The following is a 23,927-nucleotide window of genomic DNA, read 5'->3' as shown; positions in this document are numbered from 1 at the left end:
ACGAATAGTTGGCCAGCATACCGGCATCGGCGGGTCTTTGCCCTAGATTGTTTTACTGTGAACTGAACTCCAAAACCAGTTGCCCTTTGGTATGGATCGTTCCCTGAAAAGGTCACAGGGGACGAATTCGGATGCGTGAATCGAACGTCACCTTTTTTTTTTCAATTTTTCAGAAATTAAGAGAAATGTTTAAAGCATAGGGTAGAATAAAAAAAGACGTTAAAACTATAGTATAGAAGAAATTTTAAAATTTTTACTCTAGTTTGAGTTCCCTCTTTGAAACTTATGAAATCTCTCTTTCTTGAGAAAGACAACAGTTTCTCTTGTTTTGGTATATCAATTGACATTTCGTTTTCTTTTTGGAACTTGACAGATTTCTCTTCTTTTTAGAGAAAGTACAAAAAATTCTCTGTCCTTGAGAATTTACTTTGGCAATTCGTTCTCTCTTTAGAGATTGCGAAAAATTTTACCCAATAAATTTAAGCCTCACTGGTCACATCAATTCATTATACTAGCTGAATAATTATCCTAATACGCGGGGCTAGCGCTGCTAGTTAATAAGATGTCCGTTCTACTTTTAGAAAAGTATTCATTTATTTAGACTTTTTATCAAACAAAATATTTTGATTAGATACATAGGATTGAGTTAAGTTTTATTATGTAGGAGGTTAGAAAGGTTGAACTCCGAACTTCTGTCCCTTGGCTTCCAAAGGTTGGGGTTGAGTTAGTTACTCTTTTGTTAAAACGGAGCGTTGTGTTTTTGGAAGTTTTCAGCTTTGCTTTTATACTCGTTTTTTGAGCAGTATGCAAATTTCTGTGAGCCAATCGTGATCACCTTTTCACCTTTGCTTAGTGCTTATTTTTCTGTGAATAGTGTCCAATAAATGAGAGAAAACAGGAGTGCTCAATTTTGAGCTTGTAATTCTAGAATAAAATGAAGCATAAAGTTGCTGCAAAATATGCAAAGGGATTCCCGAGCGTAAAAATCCCTAATTTGCATAAAAAGATAAATTTAAAACTCTAAATAGAGCAAACATTCATAGTGTGAAAAATCCTGTCTTCAAATTTGATCACGAAAATGATTTTTGGTTGGTAAACAGCATTTGAGCTTATGCTGTTTTTTCTTGATCATATACAAAGTTAGGATGCAACTTTCATGAAACAGTCGTGTACAAAGGTTTTAAAGCACTGTTATAAACAACTTTACCCATTACATAATTCAAGCATCAAAAGAGAAATGCATGAGATAATAAAATCAAATACAAATTACATGTAAAAGCCAGTGAAAAGACTTTCTTGAAAAGCCATAGATGGTGAGCCACTACAAACAACTGTTCAGTATCAAAAATTAGAGAAAATGGGAAGTTCGCACGGAAAAATTGATCAAAGAGACCTTCAATATCTCCTGAATGAAACGAGATACAACAAAAAAGGAAGCAAGTTAACACATCAAACTATAATTTTAGCTTTTTTACGGGCCAAATACAAGATAGATATCGAGGCGTTGGTTTTGTTTATGTGTTGTGTACCTTAATTGAATCTCGTACATTTCAACTCTGATCATGATCCAGTCAATTGCGTTTTACTCGCCAGGCCAATTATTTTTTATGGACCCGCTAAAAATATTTAAATTTCAAAATGAAACACCTGTTAACTTGACCTAACTGAAACAGAATTGATTGCGTGGTTTGATGGATTCATGATTGACTTCCCGCGCGGCTACATGTCTCTGAAGGACTTCATGTACACCTTCAGGAAAAAGTTCCCCCACGGGGACCCGGAATCCATCTCAAAACACCTGTTCAGAGTACTTGACGCAGACAGAGACGGTGAGTCGAAATTTGTTACTAGAAAAATGACAACTCGTATCAAGACTGCTTGCTTTTTAAGGTCTATGGAGTAGTGTTTGCTTTAAAAAAGATAAAACTCCAAAAAAAAAAATTTTGAAGTGCTTTTTGAGATTTTCATTCCATGCCATCTCTCAACACGCTATGTTAAGTACCATGAGAAAAAAAATAGACCAACCCGCACTCAGTAGAAAGAGAAATTAATAGATTGTAAGGGATTTTTATTGTCAGTCTTCATAAATTTCAAGAAGAATTGATTATAATTGATTAAAAATGGATTATAATGCTACTATCTTGCGAAACAATAAAAAATTATAATTTATTATAATCGATTATAATCGAAGAATTAAAAACATTTCTCAAATTTGTTTGAATTATAATCCAGAAGGTGCATCCCACTTACACCCACCTGTCACCTGTATCTGCATCCTACCTATACCCACTTGTCACCAGAAGGTGAATTCTACCTACATCCCACCTGCAGGTGCATGAATTAGGGGAACTGATGAACTAAAAGAAACTGTAATTTTGTACTTACATTACAGCCTAAACTTAAAATAAATTTGGTATTTACTGTGTTTTCATGCAGATTAGCTAAATTATAATTCATTATAATTGATTTTTTTATGAGGTAATAATTTGATAGAAAAAAGGATTATAATCTATTAACATAGATCATAAGATTTATAAGAGTTTTCAGAAAATTATAATCAATTGCAATTGATTATATTTTCTTAAAATGACACCAAAATGTTATCGTTACATTGGATTATAAATAGTTCAAACATCTGAAATTGGCGCTTATAATTAATTATAATTTTGCTATTATAATTTAATTATTTTCTCTTTTTACGGAGTGCGGAAAAGTAAGGAAGCTCTCGTTGTTCATCTTTTGCTCTTTCGTTTTCTTTGAATGCTCCGACAAAATTTAAAGTTTGAAGATTTGTCTCTGGATTCCACAGAAGTACACACAATAAATTGAGCGCTCATCTAGCGCATCTTTGGGCCTCGTAATGATTACTTTGCAAAAATTAGTCGCAGATTAAATAATTTTCTCAAGCCAACACTATTTTTTGGCTGATATAAAAAATTCCGTCAAAAATTCTTGGTTAAACAGTCGAAAACTGTCTGAAGAAAAAGAACAAGTCAAGCTGAATTACTTTTTCGCATATATCGAAAATTGGAACAATAATTTTGTTCAGAACTCTATCTGACATATCTGTTTTTTAAACTTCTTCTAGAAAATATAGATCACTTTTGGCACAGAAGTCGACAAATCAAGCGCAAATGCACTTTTACCCAGTAAAAAACCTGCTATCAGGGATTTTTAACAGCGTCTAATTCGAGCTTCCACATTTTTGCTTCAAGCGGAGCAAAGAGTCTCTGCAATCTTTTATTTCAAAAAATTTTTAATAATTTTTTTGATTTACCAGATTTTTTGAGGTCGAAACTGTCAGGTTGCACTATCTCCAGTTAATTTTTGAAAATTAACTGTTTCTCAAATAAGCAAAATTGAAGTAGTTATTGATGTATTAGACACATGTTCATCAAAAAATGAATCTCGTACATTTCAACTCTGATCATGATCCAGTCAATTGCGTTTTACTCGCCAGGCCAATTATTTTTTATGGACCCGCTAAAAATATTTAAATTTCAAAATGAAACACCTGTTAACTTGACCTAACTGAAACAGAATTGATTGCGTGGTTTGATGGATTCATGATTGACTTCCCGCGCGGCTACATGTCTCTGAAGGACTTCATGTACACCTTCAGGAAAAAGTTCCCCCACGGGGACCCGGAATCCATCTCAAAACACCTGTTCAGAGTACTTGACGCAGACAGAGACGGTCAGTCGAAATTTGTTACTAGAAAAATGACAACTCGTATCAAGACTGCTTGCTTTTTAAGGTCTATGGAGTAGTGTTTGCTTTAAAAAAAGATAAAACTCCAAAAAAAAAAATTTTGAAGTGCTTTTTGAGATTTTCATTCCATGCCATCTCTCAACACGCTATGTTAAGTACCATGAGAAAAAAAATAGACCAACCCGCACTCAGTAGAAAGAGAAATTAATAGATTGTAAAGGATTTTTATTGTCAGTCTTCATAAATTTCAAGAAGAATTGATTATAATTGATTAAAAATGGATTATAATGCTACTATCTTGCGAAAAAAAAAATTATAAATTATTATAATCGAAGAATTAAAAACATTTCTCAAATTTGTTTGAATTATAATCCAGAAGGTGCATCCCACTTACACCCACCTGTCACCTGTATCTGCATCCTACCTATACCCACTTGTCACCAGAAGGTGAATTCTACCTACACCCCACCTGCAGGTGCATTAATTAGGGGAACTGATGAACTAAAACAAACTGTAATTTTGTACTTACATTACAGCCTAAACTTAAATTAAATTTGGTATTTACTGTGTTTTCATGCAGATTAGCTAAATTATAATTCATTATAATAGATTTTTTTATGAGGTAATAATTTGATAGAAAAAAGGATTATAATCTATTAACATAGATCATAAGATTTATAAGAGTTTTCAGAAAATTATAATCAATTGCAATTGATTATATTTTCTTAAAATGACACCAAAATGTTATCGTTACATTGGATTATAAATAGTTCAAACATCTGAAATTGGCGCTTATAATTAATTATAATTTTGCTAATTATAATTTAATTATTTTCTCTTTTTACGGAGTGCGGAAAAGTAAGGAAGCTCTCGTTGTTCATCTTTTGCTCTTTCGTTTTCTTTGAATGCTCCGACAAAATTTAAAGTTTGAAGATTTGTCTCTGGATTCCACAGAACTACACACAATAAATTGAGCGCTCATCTAGCGCATCTTTGGGCCTCGTAATGATTACTTTGCAAAAATTAGTCGCAGATTAAATAATTTTCTCAAGTCAACACTATTTTTTGGCTGATATAAAAAATTCCGTCAAAAATTCTTGGTTAAACAGTCGAAAACTGTCTGAAGAAAAAGAACAAGTCAAGCTGAATTACTTTTTCGCATATATCGAAAATTGGAACAATAATTTTGTTCAGAACTCTATCTGACATATCTGTTTTTTAAACTTCTTCTAGAAAATATAGATCACTTTTGGCACAGAAGTCGACAAATCAAGCGCAAATGCACTTTTACCCAGTAAAAAACCTGCTATCAGGGATTTTTTAACAGCGTCTAATTCGAGCTTCCACATTTTTGCTTCAAGCGGAGCAAAGAGTCTCTGCAATCTTTTATTTCAAAAAATTTTTAATAATTTTTTTGATTTACCAGATTTTTTGAGGTCGAAACTGTCAGGTTGCACTATCTCCAGTTAATTTTTGAAAATTAACTGTTTCTCAAATAAGCAAAATTGAAGTAGTTATTGATGTATTAGACACATGTTCATCAAAAAATGAATCGTTTAGTGTAAAAACGTTTCTCAACCAGTTGTTGCTAACATCATTTTCACGCAGCTTTAAAACTAACTGGAAATGGTGAAATCTGGCTTTTTGACTCGACTAAAAAACTGGTAAGTAGTGAAACTATATATATTTTTTTATTCATTGAGGGTAGCTGAGATCATTTTCTGACGGTTGATTTGAAATTTTAGCGCAAGCTCGAAGCATTTTTTCTCAAAAACCGTCTTTGAAAACAGTCTGTTCAGAGAGTAAGAAACTGAAACTGCGCTTCTTTTTCTACTAATGTAAATATGTTTTCAGGCACCTCGCGTTTTGAATTTTTACATAACCAATATCAATTAAAAAAAACTACCTATAACGAGTTTAGACCCCTATAAATGACTAACTTGACCATCAGGCTTGTAAAAACTCTCTATATACTGAGTGGCATTGAAAACGCAAGAGCAAATTTTCAACGAGCCATTTTTGATAATTTACAAAATCAATGGCTGGCTCTGATATATAGCAACAGAGTTCTACTTTTAGTCTAGAACTTTACTTTAAGAAAGTCTTAAGGCAATACAAACGTACAAAATTAAAATGCCTATTTAAAAAACCATAGTACAAAACTTAATGCTTTATTTCAGTGACAAACCAAGAAAACATTATCTTTTGAAAGTTAATCAACTTAACAGACATAGATTAAAAACAGTGTTTTTCTATTTGATCAGGTGTAATTTACTGTTTGAAATACCATTAAGTTTTCAAAAGGTTAGCTTTGATACCTGGTAAAGTTCAGACCAGTGAATACAGAAATTAGTGTAAATTTTTCGCTGAACACATAAATTCGTGTAAATATTTTGCTGAAAGCAATCGGAATTTCTTTAATGAACAAAAGTAAGTGCAAGTTCTGTTTTTACTCCTCATTTTGCCTATTTTTCACTCAACTTGCCGATTTTTCATATTTTTTGAATGCAGCTTAATTGAATTTCAGAAAAATATTATGTCGACAGAGAGGTCTCAGCTTTGTTACCAATTTTTAGTTTCAAGCTTTTACTGCTTACTAAAAGCTATATTTTCACTGAGGGTAGCTGCGATCTTTTCCTCTAAGTAATTTTAAATGTTTCGCCTATACCAATTGTGAAAATTGTTAAAACTGTTTCCAGTTAAAAGTTAAATTTAGAGGGCAAAAGTTAATTTTTGTATGTGCAAATAAATTATTGAAGGAAAAATCTGGATTTTTCTGTAAACTTTTGCCATATTAAACCTTCGATATGATCATCAAAGATGATCACATGACCAATTTTTGAGACAAAGACGAGTTTTGAAAGTTTCTGCTTTTTTAGTAAGTTTTTTGCATAAAAACATCTTCGCTGTTTTGAAAATTTGTCAGTGAATTGATATTTCCGACAGTTTGTTTTTTGAAAACCCCAGAAAAATATTAGATCGGAATTGTTAACAAGTTTGCTTTTTGCTTGCATTAACTTGCATTACTGCCTTTTGTTTCCATCCACTTGAAGTGCATTTCAAGTTTTCTCGCAGGGCTCTTATTGTATGCAGGGCCTCAACTGTATCACAGGGCCCTAATTGCATAAAAGTTTGTTGGCCAGGTTTCTGTTTCAAAGTTCAACCACTGCCAAAGGGGTTAAAGTTAAAGTTTGGATAGAAACACATCTGAGAGTAAAATTAAATTTCAATTTTTTTTTTTTTGTTCTTAAGTAATTTAGTTTCCCCAGAAAAATATTAAATCGAAATTGTTTAGAAGTTTACTGTTTGCTTGTATTAAATTGCATTACTGCCTTTTGTTTCCATCCTTTTGAAGTACATTCCAAGTTTTATCGCAGGGCTCTCCTTGTATGCAGGGCCTCAACTGTACCGCAGGGCCCTAATTGCATAAAAATTTAATGGTCAGGTTTCTGTTTCAAAGTTTAACCACTGCCAAAGGGGTTCCAGTTATAATTTGGATAGAAAGACATCTGAGAGTAAAAATAAACTTCAATTTCTTGTTTTTTGTTCTTAAGTAATTTAGTTTCCCCAGAAAAATATTGAATCGAAATTGTTTAGAAGTTTGCTTTTTGCTTGCATATAATTGCATTACTGCCTTTTGCTTCCATCCACTTGAAGTACATTTCAAGTTTTCTCGCATTGCTCTCATTGTATGCAGGGCCTCAACTGTATCGCAGGGCCCTAATTGTATAAAAGTTTGTTGGCCAGGTTTCTGTTTCAAAGTTCAACCACTGCCAAAGGGGTTCAAGTCATAATTTGGATAGAAAGACATCTGAGAGTAGAAATAAATTTCAATTTCCTTTTTTTTGTTCTTAAGTAATTTAGTTTCCCCATAAAAATATTAAATCGAAATTGTTTAGAAGTTTGCTTTTTGCTTGCAATAAATTGCATTGCTGCCTTTTGTTTCCATCCTTTTGAAGTACATTCCAAGTTTTCTCGCAGGGCTCTCATTGTATGCAGGGCCTCAACTGTATCGCAGGGCCCTAATTGCATAAAAATTTAATGGTCAGGTTTCTGTTTCAAAGTTTAACCACTGCCAAAGCGGTTCCAGTTATAAATTGGATAGAAAGACATCTGAGAGTAAAAATAAACTTCAATTTCTTGTTTTTTGTTCTTAAGTAATTTAGTTTCCCCAGAAAAATAATAAATCGAAATTGTTTAGAAGTTTACTGTTTGCTTGCATTCAATTGCATTACTGCCTTTTGTTTCCATCCACTTGAAGTACATTTCAAGTTTTATCGCAGGGGTCTTATTGTATGCAGGGCCTCAATTGCATAAAAGTTTGTTGGCCAGGTTTCTGTTTCAAAGTTCAACCACTGCCAAATGGGTTTAAGTTATGTTTTGGATAGAAACAGATCCGAGAGCAAAATTAAGATTCAATTTATTTTTTTTGTTCTTAAGTAATTTAGTTTCCCCAGAAAAATTTTAAATCGAAATTGTTTAGAAGTTTGCTTTTTGCTTGCATATAATTGCATTACTGCCTTTTGTTTCCATCCACTTGAAGTACATTTCAAGTTTTCTCGCAGGGCTCTCATTGTATGCAGGGCCTCAACTGTATCGCAGGGCCCGAATTGCATAAAAGTTTGTCGGCCAGGTTTCTGTTTCAAGTTCAACCACTGCCAAAGGGGTTCAAGTTATAATTTGGATAGAAAGACATCTGAGAGTAAAATTAAACTTCAATTTTTTTTGTTCTTAAGTAATTTAGTTTCAAGTAAAAGAGACTCTCCTTATGAAGAACCTAATTTCATTGCCAACTTTCAAGATCATTTTGTCTGAGTTTCACTGATATATTAGACAATAGGCTACATTCACGGAGAGCAAGTAGTTTGAAACTGTATTTGTAAAAACGTCAGACTTTGGTCTCTTGTCAAAATATTTGGAATGCAATTCATTTTGGAAAAGGAAGGCAAACTCCATTGTCGAGCAGCAAAAGTGTAAGGTCACGAAAAACATGATCAACATGGAACTTCACAATGGAAATTGATAATCAAATTTTCTAGGGAAACGGAAATTTAACCTATTGATCTTTTTTTTGCAATTTGAGTTGATTTTATCAACAAAAATTCAATCACGAAAAATTACAAGAGTTTTACGGCCAATATTTTTTCTAGGAATTTCGAAAGTTGTTAACTTGCGTTCCTTTGCTTTTTATAACTGTATATTGACTATGTTAACGAATGGCCATTATAGTTTGCAGTGGGTGCTAATTGACCATGATTTGTCTCATTTACATTTTCCTTTGAAGCAAATACAATAATTTTGAGAAAATTGAGTAGAATTTTTCAGAAATTTTTTGCGCAGATTTTTTTTGCACTATTTTAATTTTTGCACTAATTGAGCAGAATTTTTTTGCACTATTTTAATTTTTGCACTAATTGAGCAGAATTTTTTTTCACTATTTTATGAGAAGGCGAGTTAACGGCAAGAAAAAACAAATAGGACGCTAGTTAGTCCGCTCTTTACGGAAAACTGCTGCTGTATACTGAAAACTAATTGCTGAAAAAAAGTAAATGCAGATTTTTTGGGTTACGTCGTCCTCAACGTTCTCAAAAAAAAAACAGTTTGGAAGTTTAAGTTGTAGAAAAAAATTTTTTGGGAGGAACATGATTTTTTTATCTTGTTAAATACTTTTTCAGGCTGCCTTGTCCTCACCTTTTTCAATGAAAATATATTTTTGGCGATTTTAAATTTTGAAAAAATTGCTCATGTTTTGCAGTCATTCTGCTATATAATAAAAATTGTGGATTAGAGATTATCCTATCAAAACATAAAATTTTCGTTTGTATGAACTAAACAAGTTTTTATGAAAACTATGAGGTTTATAAAAAACAATGAGTTTTGAAATTGATAACGTCGCAGATTGTACAATTTTATTCCGATGAATTTTTGGGCAAAACTGAGTCCCAATCAATCAAAGATATGAGAACCGAGCACAAACGGCAGTTATGATTTTATTATTACTTTCGATTATATAGGCACTCATTAAAGACATACAATTTAGAGCCCAAAGATTAAGATTCATGTGTGAATTTTTTGGAAAGCTAGCCCATCAAATCTACCCGCACCGAGCCGAGCGCCCATTAAAATTGAAATAAAATTCTAATATTTTCAGGTCAATATAATCCATTATAATAGATAATAGTCGATTACAATGGAATTATAGAAATTTTATTAATAAAATTAAAATTTTTGAAGGTTTAAATTTGTTTGCTGTTTAGTGCAGCTGTTATGTATTAAGTTTCATAATTTGGTACATTTCATATTTTATATAGATTTCATATATTTATGTTTTTTCTGCTTCTTCGATACTAAATTCATAGCAGCTTATCATTTATATAACTTTCTTTTGACAGGGGGGATTATTGGTTGACGGGGGTAATGTTTGAACGTGAGAAGTGGGTTAAAGGGTTGAACTTCAACTCTTTTTTCCGTCCCCCCACTCAAAAACTTAAGTGGAGGGGGGTGGATGAATAAGGGGGTTGGGTAAACTGATAAACTCCGGTAAGAGTTGCGGGTGAGATTGATAAACTGAATGGAGGAGGTTAAAAAATTTAATTGAGGGGGGATGGAATGAAAGCTAAACTGGGCGTGGAGTTAGGGTTGAGGAACAGTAAACTGAAGGGTGGGGGAGGGGAGGAAGGTTCAGCTACTTTTTTTGCTTATAATAACTGTTTACGACATAGGACATAATTTTATACAAAATTTGCAATATGTCTGCAAAATAATCGAAATGATTTCTTAAAAAAATGGATGATAATCGAATAAAATGGATTATAACGGATTTTTTTTTTCAAAAAAACTGATTATAATGGAGTATCTTAACAAAAACATTTCAGAGCCAAACATAATGGATTATATTCGATTACAATGAATCATAACGCAGTAGCGGATTTAGAGGGGCAGGGGGCGGACGCCCCCCCCCCCCCCCCCCTCGGTGATTCGACCCCCTGCCGACCCAAAGGGTCCCCCCTTTGGTACTTTTTAAGAAATCCATTTTTGGCCAACCGACCCTGAAGTTTTTCTAAAGGCGCCTTTGGCGCCAATATATACTAATTTTGAGGGGGAGCACGCGCCGAAAAAACGCACTTTTTTGGTCAAATTTTTCAAAAAAGTGCCTAAAAACGCATTTATTGGACTGTTTTTTCAAAATTTTGCCTGCGGCGCAGAAAATTTGGCCAAAGCAGGGACTAAACGGAGCTTAGGGAGAGCTCAAAAAATCAATTGGAACGACCTAAAAAAAGGTCGAGAAAATTTCGAACATTTTTTGAAAATCCACCCCCCCTCCCCCTCGAGAAAATCCTAGATCCGCCCCTGTCATAACGAATCATTTTTTAAAAAAAATAATCGATTATGATGAAACTGGATTCAATATCGTGGACTGAATTCTGCATCTGCAATGGATTATCATGGATATTTTTTCTGGGAACTCCATTATAACCATTTGAAATCCATGGGCACTGTGTACTGTTCCGGCTCCACATAAGATAACAAAATGTGAATGTTTTTTTTTATAATCTTTTTTTTGTATTATACAGACAAGATCAGCTTCAGGGAGTTTATGTTGAATGTAAACATTATCCACAGAGGCACTCCTGAAGAGAGACTGCAGATGGCATTCACACTCTACGACATAGATGGAGACAAGAAACTCGCCAAACAAGAACTCACCGAAATCAACAAGGTGATTTAGTGTCCATCCAAAGACAAAAAATATCTTGGTTGTGGAACCAGATCTAAACTAGTATTTATCATTGGTTATTATTATGATATTTTAGCTATATAAAATATTAAGTACTAACCAATCATATTCCATCAAACTAACAACCTATTTATTTGTTAAGTGTTGAAACTACTTGTAGTTTCAACACCAGAACAATTTGAATTAAACTTAGAATACAGTTGTTCTCATTCTGGAACTAACTCGCGCAAACTGGTGTACACTAGATCTATTGAGACTAGGAGATATAAGAGTAACATTAAGATTGGTATTAGACTAAGAAGTTGCACGAATCTATTCGGCCGAAAATAAGATAGCGTGACGAGCAGACGGTGTACCTTATCTGAAATTACTCTATAAGTATAGTAAATCATACATAACTCATCTGGTACGACCGAAATGAACAGACAAGTTATTCATTCAAGACGCAATAGAAGTTTGCAAAACCCCAGAGTTCAATTCAGCATATCTCATTCACCTACAATGACTCCTATAAACGTTTCTAGCAGTACAATTCAAAGTACCCCACAGACTCCACTACAACAAAACACATCGAACAGTACCTCAGATTGTTTAGGTTCAACCCCTACATATGAACAAATCAGAGAAAACTCTTTTAACCCCCCCAACCATTACAGAACATCTCCCATTTTGGATGACACAAGCTTTCACTCAAGGCGAACCAAATTTAATAAATGATCCAATAGACGTTTCATCTGACCCATCTTTGTCACTACTTGAAATTCTTTCACTTCCCTCGACACCTTTCTTAACTCAATTTCACAAACACCAATTCCTCCAAATTTTCCTAAAAATCTCGACGCCAGATATAGAGAAAATTCAACTAATAACATACAACTACGATTAGATTTTGAATATATTCGTAGCACCCCCTCCATTATTTGGAAATAATCACGGAAAACACAGATTACACAACTGGGCATTGAATAGATTAGAATATCGACAGGGCATTCACAAAGATATTCAAGACCATAATGTACAAATATTTGACAAGACAACTTGACACTAAAATTTGAAATCACAGTAAAACTAAAAATATATAGTTCATCATCCCTTGCCCCTAACCCCTCCAAAAATAACAGCTCAACTTTTACCTCCCCCGCTTATAACACAGAAGTAATATACAAAAACGATAGATACACAAAAAAGGCAATAGAATATATCACCTTTTATAACCCATATTCAGGACTATCGTACACATGTATCTTTTGAAGATACTAATTTTTCTTTTTTTTCCAATTTTTCAGAACCTGACCCAAACAATCCTTCACCCCGAATAGGACCCCAGGATTTACTAGTCACACACTATGACTGTGAAGAAATTGAACAAAAAACATTACACAAATATGCAATAAACCAAGTCATTCAATGTGAATCCGAACCACAATCAATCGAAACAAAAAATATGATAGCAACTCTTTACTCAAAAAACAGAGCTACAACACTAACAGGATATAAATTCACAGCAAAGTTTTTCGAAAAGAAAATACACTGTTCACAATTTTCAAATGGAAGTAAAAACAGATTAGACCATGAATCTTTCTACCAAAGTAACATCAAAAGACTATTGCACCTCAGCTCTGAAGATTGCAAAAACGAACTTGAAAGATTAAAAATCACAACAAGTAAAGGCAAAAACAGAAAACTAGCATTTTTCAGATTTTTCCAGACTCAGCACATCAAGTTGAACTTGAAAAACACCAAGGTCACTTAAGACTAGATAACAAATTTTCATTTCACGGAGCACATGGGAGATCATATTACGATCTCCACGATAAAAATTAAATACTACACATTGGAATAAACAATCCCTCAAATTGTAAAGCAGATACAAAAAATAAAGGATACCAAGAAATAATGTTTTTTGATTGGAAAATACAACTTGAAAAAGTACAACAAACACGTGATATAAAAGATGACACTATAATTTATCAAGGATTCAGACTCCCTTGCAAAAACGACCAAGGATTTTGCAATCCTACTACCCGCACACAAGCAACGATCATTTGGTTCCCCGAAGACACCTGTACCACATTTCATGTAGCAAAATACACGCTGGAACGATAAAATTTCATTAAAAATTTTTTATTGAATCAATCCTGTTTGAAGATGTAAACTCCAAATTAGACATAGTAATTATAATTTCAGAAACATCCATACTACAGAGAATAAGTTGACACGTTTCCAAATATACCCAGAAACAGAACTTGCATATAAATACAACAAAGCACTTTACAGAACATAGTTTTCAGAAATTCTTGTCGAATACGAAGACGGTTTCGACCTGAATACAGGAAAATTAAATTTACATCCAATGGCTACATCTCGCTCATACACTGACGAGAACTCAAATGTCTCGGTAAAATTTCAAAAAAAAACAGGAAGAATCGGATACAGGAAATACAGGAAGAAAATTAAAACCACAAGACAAAGACAGTCCACGTTTACAAGAACTATCACTCATGAACAACACTCGTTTTGGCGTAATCCACTATGACATACACTTAGACATGAAATTAGATTACACAATAAGTAGAATCTTTCAAGAAATGTCTTTGACAGAACTTGAATCACTCCATCAATTATGCGAACTTGAACGCACACAAATTTTACAATCACTTGCACCAGCAGTACTAAGAATCACTTATGTGGGATATTTATTGTCAGGAAACAGATCAATTTTGTTGACTACGAAGGAAATATATTATGGTATTATACTTGTATTAAAAAAAACCACCTTTATATGTTTTTGAAGATAAAAGATGCTTTAAAAAATCCCAATATTCTACAAAAATAAAGTATATTTTGTTGATACACTCTCCCGCAGAAATTATTTTTGGGATACAACACTCCCATGTGGATCAAATAACAGCCATAATGTAGTACAATCAATCCCTGACGAAGATAAATAATATCTTCTCACACCATACCCTACACTCATGAAACCACTCAAAAAATTTTCACCAGAAAGCATAAGAGATATTGCCCGCAATCCCAATATTTATTTACAATCAATCGGCATATAATCTAAATCAGACATCCATCATCACATTCGAACACAACAATTTCAAGAATTCCTCACAAAAAAGGACACAATACAACGACAATCCATTGATCAAAACCTAAGCAAACTTGCAGAAACAGCAGACTTTTCAGACACATTCGCACAAGACTAAAGATATAAAAGATTACATTTACTTAAATTCCGAAAAATACAGACCAAAAGATATATCACCAAAAATTATTTTTAGTTTTGTAATTTTGAAAAACGAACTTCTTGCCTTTCTAGGATGGCCTTACAACATCTTAGAAAAATTGACTATATTATACGCAAGGTTTAATTTTCTTGGATTTCTTTTCTCTCTCTTAAAAGAAATCTACAATACATGCGCAACACACACACACACAAGAGAAATAAACAAGCAAGCGTAGCACGCATTCTTTTCGCAGGATTTTTGGAAAATTTTCAACATCAATCAATGAAATTCTTTTAGACGCTCAATAAAAATAATACAATACCGAGTTATCAAAAACACCAAACACGTATGACGAATCACAAAACAATACAAAAAAACGCCCACAGCAACTCAATTACAAAATCTTAACCATAACCACCCCTAATCATTAGTACCAAAAATTTTTAGAAACATTGCCCTATCAGAACTCATAACTTCGAGATCTAGTTATCCACAAAGCCCAATCCAACACATAATAACCAACAGCTCAACATAGACGACACAATTGAACAAAATATAGAACACTCACACACCACTAATTTTTGTTCTCAGAACAACCATCCTTTTAGCCCACGATGAGCCGCCAAATTGGATCCCTCCATCGATCAATTTCCCACCCAGCCAACCTTCAGGACAACTTCCCCATCATCCCACTTTTTGTTTTCCCACAACCTCAATCATCATCATAACATTTCACCCAGCATAGAATCAGATACTAATTCCAACACAACAGTATATAAGACTATCTCCCAATTCAACAACTACGATATCGAAACACCCGACGAATTTGCCAACTCTGAACCCAGTCCACCTACATTTTCCCAACCTCCCTTTCAACCTATTCATTCTCAAGTCAGAATTGAACCCCTTTCCCCTCCCTCTACCATTTCATATGTTATACCCATATAATCCCCTCTAACCAGCAAACCATCCGATAACAAGACGAAGATCACACACAAATATCACATGAACTTGATAACTTCATAACCCTACAAAAACGATTACAACACCCTCAATTACTATCTATTCACCAAATCTCACGATATTTAACATCATCCAACCCATCAACCCCAACCCCCTCTTCAACGTTTACACCATCGCAAAACCCAACTTCCCCATCAACCCCATCCTCTAGTACCAACCGCGCTTACCGAACCTTCAAAAGAAAATTTCCAAATACCCCATTCCCATCTAACCCAGGAACATCCACCACATTTGTCAATCATCCACTTCACACTAATACGAAAGAATTCCTACAAATATGTCATCTACTTTCATTCCGACCCCAATGATGAAAAACCCAATTATGTAAACGAGCATGTATTATACGCCACACTTTCTTTGGACATCTCATTACCACTTTACTAATCCATTATCAATACCACTATTTAACACCCCTTATGATAATGAAAAATGCAGCACCCAATTCTACTTTGTAACAGCAGCATCAACCACAAACCAGTTCACGTAAATAGGATACAGACAATTACTAACCACATTCACTGCACCTAAAGCTAATGATTACTCCATCGATTATTACGATCATAACATCATCCGACCAAATGAAGAGGCGAACCAAATTCATTAAATGATCCAATAGACGTTTCATCTGATACATCTTTGTCACTACTTGAAACTCTTTCACTTCCCTCAACACTTCTTTTTAACTCAATTTCACAAACACCAATTCTTCCAAATTTTCCTATAAATCTCGACGCCAGATATAGAGAAAATTAAACAAATAACATACAACTATGATTAGTTTGGAATACCTTCGTAGCACCCCCTCTATTATTTGGACAACATCACGAAAGTCACAGATTACACAACTGGGCCTTGAATAGATTAGAATATCGACAGGAAATTCACAAAGCTATTCAAGACCAAAATGTACAAATGCTTAGACAAGACAACTTGACACTAAAATATGAAATCACAGTAAAACTAAATAATATAGTTCATCATCCCTTGCCCCTAACCCCTCCAAATATAACAGCTCAATCTTTACCTCCCCTGCTTATAACCACAGAAGTAATCTACAAAAACGATAGATACACAAAAAAGACAATAGAATATATCACCTTTTATAACCCATATTCAGGACTATCGTACACATGTATCTTTTAAAGATACTAATTTTTCAAACTCTTTTTTTCAATTTTTCAGAGTGTGACCCCAGCAATCCTTCACCCCGAACAGGACCCCAGGATTTACTAGTTACACACAATGACTGTGGAGAAAGTGACCAAAAAACATCACACAAATATGCAATAAACCAAGTCACTCAATGTGAATCCGAACCACAATCAATCGAAACAACAAATGTGATAACAACACTTTCCTCAAAAGCCAGAGCTACAAAACTAACATGATATAAATTCACAGCAACATTTTCTGAAAAGAAAGTACCCTGTTCACAATTTTCAAACGGAAATAAAAACAGATTAGACCATGAATCTTTCTACCAAAGTAACATCAAGAGACTATTGCACCTCAGCCCTGACGATTGCAAAAACGAACTTGAAAGATTAAAATCACAACAAGTAAAGGCAAAAACAGAAAACTAGTATTTTTCAGATTTTTCCAGACTCAGCACATCAAGTTGAACTTGAAAAACACCAAGGTCACATAAGACTAGATAACAAATTTTCATTTCACGGAGCACATGGGAGATCAGATTACGATCTCCACGATAAAAATTAAATACCACACATTGGAATAAACAATCCCTCAAATTGTAAAGCAGATACAAAAAATAAAGGATACCCAGAAATAATGTTTTTTGATTAGAAAATACAACTTGAAAAAGTACAACAAACGCGTGATATAAAAGATGACACTATAATTTATCAAGGATTCAGACTCCCTTGCAAAAACGACCAAGGATATTGCAATCCTACTACCCGCACACAAGCAACAATCGTTTGGTTCCCCGAAGACACCTGTACCACATTTCAAATAGCAAAAATACACGCTAGAACGATAAAATTTCATCAAAAATATTTTATTGAATCAATCCTGTTTGAAGATGTAAACTCCAAATTAGACATAATAATTATAATTTCAGAAACATCCATACTACAGAGAATAAATTGACACGTTTCCAAATATACCCAGAAACAGAACTTGCATATAAATACAACAAACCACTTTACAAAATACAATATTCAGAAATTCTTGTCGAATACCAAGAGGGTTTCGACATGAATACAGGAAAATTAAATATACATGCAATGGCTACATCTTGCTAATACACTGACGAAAACTCATATGTCTCGGAAATTTTCAAAAAAAATACAGGAAGTATCGGATACAAGAAATACAGGAAGAAAATTAAAACCACAAGACAAAGACAGTACACGTTTACAAGAACTATCACTCATGAACAACACTCGTTTTGGCGTAATCCACTACGACATACACTTAGACATGAAATTAGATTTCACATTAAGTAGAATCTTTCATGAATTGTCTTAATATTTTACAGATATAAAAAAAAATTACATTCGCTTAAATGGCGAAAAATACAGTCCACAAGATATATCTTCAAAAATAATTTTTAGTTTTATAATTTTGAAAGACGAACTTCTTGCCTTTCTAGGATGGCCTTACTACAACTTAGAAAGATTGACTATATTATACGCAAGGTTTAATTTTCTTGGATTTCTTTTCTCTCTCTTAAAAGAAATCTACAATACATGCGCAACACACACACACATGTAAATAAACCAGCAAGCGTAGCATGCATTCTTTTCGGATTTTTGGAATATTTTCAACATCGATCAATAAAATTTTTGGAATATTTTCAACATCAATCAATAAAATATTTTCAACATCAATCAATAGACGCTCAAATCAAAGAATACAATACCGAGTTATCAAAAACACCGAACACGTATGACGAATCATGAAACAATACAAATATAACGCCCACAGCAACTCAATTACAAAATCTTATCCATGACCACCCCGTATCCTTAGTACCAAAAAATTTTAGAAACATTGCCCTATCAGACCTCATAACTTCGAGATCTAGTTATCCACAAAGCCCAATCCAACACATAATAACCAACAACCCAACATAGACGACACAAATGAACAAAATATAGAACAACCACACACCACTACTTTTGGTTCTCAGAGTAACCATGTTTTTAGCCCACGATGAGCCGCCAAATTGGATCCCTCCATCGATCAATTTTCCACCCAGCCAACCTTCAGGACAACTTCCCCATCGTCCCACTTTTTGGTTTTCCCCCCACCTCAATCATCATCATAACATTTCACCCAGCATAGAATCAGATACTAATTCCAACACAACAGTATATAACACTATCTCCCAATTCAACAACTCCGATATCGAAACAGCCGACAAATTTGCCAACTCTGAACCCAGTCCACCTACATTTTCCCAACCTCCCTTTCAACCTATTCATTCCCAAGTCAAAAATGAACCCCTTTCCCCTCCCTCTCCCATTTCATATGTTACACCCATATAATCCCCTCTAACCAGCAAACCATCCGATAACAACGACGAAGATCACACACAAATATCACATGAACTTGATAACCTCATAACACTACAACAACGATTATAACACCCTCAAACACTAACTATTCACCAACTCTCACGATCTTTAACATCATCCAACCTATCAACCCCAACCCCCTCTTCAACGTCTACACCCTCCCAAAACCCCACTTCTCCATCAACCCCATCCTCTAGTACCAACCGCGCTTACCGAACCTTCAAAAGAAAATTTCCAAATACCCCATTCCAATCTAACCCAGGAACATCCACCACAATTGTCAATCATCCACTTCACACTAATACGAAAGAATTCCTACAAATATGTCATGTACTTTCATTCCGACCCCAATGATGAAAAACCCCATTGTGTAAACGAGCATGTATTATACCCCACACTTTCATGGACATCTCATTACCACTTTACTAATCCTTTATAATTACCACTATTTAACACCCTTATGATAATGAAGTATGCAGCACTCAACTCTACCTTCCAACAACAGCACTTACCCCAAACCAGTTCACGCAAATAAGATACAGACAATCACTAACCAAATTCACTGCACCTAAAGCTAATGAACACTCCATCGATTATTAAGATCATAACATCATCCGACCAAATGAAGACATTTGTCTTAACAACGACTTTTTTGCTAATCCCCAATTAACCGAAAAAATTTTCATCGAGATCTCAAACACCTTCACTCTCAATATCTTAAATAAAAAATTTCGACAATGTCATCTCTGCAGCACTACGTAATATTCATGCTTATGATTCATACTTTAACAAATTTAACCACTTTTCACTAACTTTTCATTTCCTCACACCCAAAGAACGTGAATTGCACTGTTCACACGAAGTCATGTTACGAACTAAACAAACACGCACGTACACTTATTACAAGCTCATTCAAAGTCATTACACTCTCAATACACCAGCACGACAACCTCACCATAGATTTCAATACATTAACTCTATATAAACATCACCATTTTTTCTTAACTTCACCTATTGTATTAAAGACACTTACTTACAAGGCACCCTCAGAAAATACGATCCCATCACCCAGATATATATCTTCTGCCCACTAAACAAACTCCTAAATGTAGATAAATCCCGCCCACTAATTGTCCCTCATGAATTCCTTCAGCCCGTTGAAGTCCCAATCCTAGACTTCATATATAACACTCGCTATAATCACAAATTATGAAACCTTATTCAAAACACACCGTATGAACAATCAGCTAACACTGAAGAACATAACATCATTAAAGCACCTGAATTGCTTTGGCCACTTTCGCAAACTAAACACATCATTCGTTTGTTAGCCAAACTACTAACATCTTCTGATATCATCCACGATGTTTTTCCCTATGGATTCTTCACAGACAATTAGGTAAAAAGAATTCAACCTTTTACTAATAAATTTAAACAACACTAACCATTCTTGTTCATTGTTCTCTCTTTTTCTTCATAGGCACAATCATCAATCATCTACAAAACTAAAAGCAAAATAAAAAACAGAAACTCTTTATCAGATCAATAATTTCTATTAAACAACAATAATTGAAGCAATAAAATTCTCCCGTGCAAAGCAGTAAATTAACATATACTTTTTTTCCCCATAGCAGTAAATCTTCTTACAATTGAAAATAATTTAATAATTTCAACCCCAAATCAAGCAGTAAAATTTTTTTTTTTTAAATGGTAAATTGATAAATATTGTTCATAAAATGCAGAAAGCAGTAGTAACCTCTTTCAAGACGCTTCTTTATAATCTCTCGCCCACAAATTTTATCCAAATTCGCATTGCTCGCCCACAAAAAATTGTTTAAAATAATGAAGTTAAGTTTCAACTTTCACTGAAAACAACTCTACCAAGTTTTAACACGTTTCAAACTTTCCTTTAACCCAGTTGGAAGGGAGTTATATAAAAATCCAATTCAAGTTTACTAAACACCGCAAGCCACAACCTAAGAGCATGACTAAGTAAGGAAAAACCACGGTACCCAAACTGGATTAACACCAGCTTAGAACTGGATAAATTATTCTTTTGAAGACTACTTTCAAGTCTGAACACAAAAAAAACAAAACACCAAAAAGTCGAAATACAAACTCAAAATAAAACAAATTGATTTTTGAGAAAAAGACAAAATTAAGACAAAAAAAAAGAAAACACTACTAAAACAAATAGCATGAAATGTTTGAACTAACACAGGACCGTCCAAAGAAAGCACGAGATTATACCCTCACTTCTGGCCTAACCCACCAGAAGAGGACGTCCTGAGCATGCTCTATGGCCGGCCTCATCTACCGTGCTACATCTACGCTTTGTGACACCCACGACGCTATTTTTGACGAGAGTTACTCAAGTGTGAGTAGCTCTTAAAAAGAACCGAACTAAATAGTTACGCTTTTGCGATAAAAACTAATGCAAGATCATAATTAAAAAACAATATTAACAAAGATTTGTACATGTAAATGATATAATGCAGTATATAGATTACATACAGCCCAAAGACGAGCAGCAACGATTTTGACAACCCAATCACACTCCAACTACGGAAAGGCAAAACCCACCTGACATGCTGCCTGCAGTCACTACACTCAATGGATTTAGAGTACTACTTGGCATCGCATAAAAGGGAATCCTTTGCAACAGAACAATGACCGTCTCGATGTTCAAGTTTACTTACAGATCCAAGTCACCAGGCACTGCATCCAAATTCGAATTAGCTGCCGTTCCCGGACGAGATTGAGAATAGCAACGTTCCTATAAACCAGATCAGCTTTCATCACAACCAATCAGTAATCATGATACGATCTCCCAAAACGATCGCGATCAACAACATTTGTTTAAGAACATTTCCTTATCCACGATTCCAGCTTCCTGGAGCTACCGATACCGATCCTTCTTCCAAATCGGAATAAAGAAGATGCTCGCAACTTCTCAAAAGAATACCATCATCCATCCTCCGCTACAATAGGAAACATTGAAAAACTAAAACTCTCTAAACCCTGGATGGGTGGAACCAGATCTAAACTAGTATTTATCATTGGTTATTATTATGATATTTTATCTATATAAAATATGAAGTACTAACCAATCATATACCATCCATCAAACTAACAACCTATTTATTTGTAAAGTGTTGAAACTACTTGTAGTTTCAACACCAGAACAATTTGAATTAAACTTAGAATACAGTTGTTCTCATTCTGGAACTAACTCGCGCAAACTGGTGTACACTAGATCTATTGAGACTAGGAGATATAAGAGTAACATTAAGATTGGTATTAGACTAAGAAGTTGCACGCATCTATCCGGCCGAAAATAAGATAGCTTGACGAGCAGATGATGTACCTCATCTGAAATTACTCTATGAGTACAGTAAGTTAAACATAACTCAGTTGCTAAACAGTTCAAGCATTTGGATAAATATTACAGATAATTATATAAACTTTCAGAGGCGGATTTAAGGAAGGGCCGAATATTCCTACAAAGAAAAAAATTGGCTGGTCACGATGTGTTGTAACTTTGTAAGACTAAATGTAGAGCAAAACTTTTTAAGATTAATGGACGTAGTGAAGACTCTTATAGAGGTCATGCTGATTTTTTTTGTTTTTTTTTTCAGGAAAAAAGTCTAAAATTTTTTCCGTTTGAAGTTTTTTTTGTTTTTTTTTCATGAAAAAATTCTAAATTTTTTTTCCGTTTTCCGTTCACGCTCAATTTTGATTTCTCGCGGTTTGACTTGTGATTTCTTTTTAAATTCAGAGCATTTCCATTGTTAAAAGGAAGGCAAACTCCACCATCGATTAGCAAAAATGTAAAAGCCACAAAAACGTGATTGACTTCTAATTTCGAAAATGGAAATTAGTTATCAGATATCTCAGTGAAATAAAAAAGTTTGCCTATTGATCCAGTTTTTTCAAATTTGGTTAATTTTAAGAAAAAAGTGTCCATCTTAAATTGTTCTACAAATTCAAAGAGCTTTAAGGCCATCTGTTTTTTTCTTAGAATTCAAAAACTGAAAATTAAAAAAAATAAGTCATTTTTTTTGTTTCAGTTTCCTTGCGTTCATTACTCTTTTCCAACTGTCATTTGGCTATGTTCAAAAATATATATTGTTTTGAAGCCATAAAAATGTTCTAATCAGGGCGCAAATAATAAGCAAGCACTTTCACCCAGCATTTTAAGTGGTCTCGCAATATGTATCTTTTAATTTAGGAAAACACGCGTCAAATTTTTACTGTGTAAATTAGCAATAATAAGCTGGGTTTCGTATCAAAAGTTGCAAACAGCGGCTCAAAAGTACAATTTTTTTCATTTTTCGTCAGACATTAATTTTGGCGGAGTTGTGAGCTCGAGAAATTCAACTGGTAAGCTCACGGTATATCAACGTTTCGCAAAGGTTTTTTAGGCTATGCTGGCGCTTGTGGGAACTATAATGATCGGAGCTGCAGAAGATGAATTGAATCCCTCGATTAGGACAAAGAGGATATTCCGCCAGATGGACAAACAGAGAAAGGGATACTTGACTTACATGGAGTTCGCAGAGGGTATTAAAAATGACCCGGTCATTGCGAAGATGCTACTGGATGACAAACTTGGATTCAGGCGGTGATTTAATTGCCACGTGGAAAACTGTGAACTTTCATTTACTTGTCCCA

At 34.1% G+C, this 23,927-nt stretch overlaps 2 protein-coding genes across 4 annotated transcripts in view; both read left to right on the top strand.

Annotated features, from left to right (window-relative positions):
- The window catches only part of LOC134849099 (coiled-coil domain-containing protein 181-like), a 479,610-nt gene that overhangs the window by 329,610 nt on the left and 126,073 nt on the right, over positions 1 to 23,927 (top strand). The window lies entirely within an intron of this gene.
- On the top strand, positions 5,280 to 23,920 carry LOC134856911 (neurocalcin-like). Its single transcript, XM_063873202.1, has 3 exons — positions 5,280 to 5,375; positions 11,286 to 11,431; positions 23,678 to 23,920. The coding sequence occupies exons 2-3, from the start codon at positions 11,309 to 11,311 to the stop codon at positions 23,879 to 23,881; spliced, it is 327 nt and encodes a 108-aa protein (XP_063729272.1). The 5' UTR covers positions 5,280 to 5,375; positions 11,286 to 11,308; the 3' UTR covers positions 23,882 to 23,920.

The sequence above is a fragment of the Symsagittifera roscoffensis genome, chromosome 1 (assembly GCF_963678635.1).
Source record: "Symsagittifera roscoffensis chromosome 1, txSymRosc1.1, whole genome shotgun sequence".
Lineage (NCBI taxonomy): Eukaryota > Metazoa > Xenacoelomorpha > Acoela > Convolutidae > Symsagittifera > Symsagittifera roscoffensis.
Note: the sequence above shows the minus strand (reverse complement) of the source record. Positions and strands in the feature narration are given on the sequence as shown.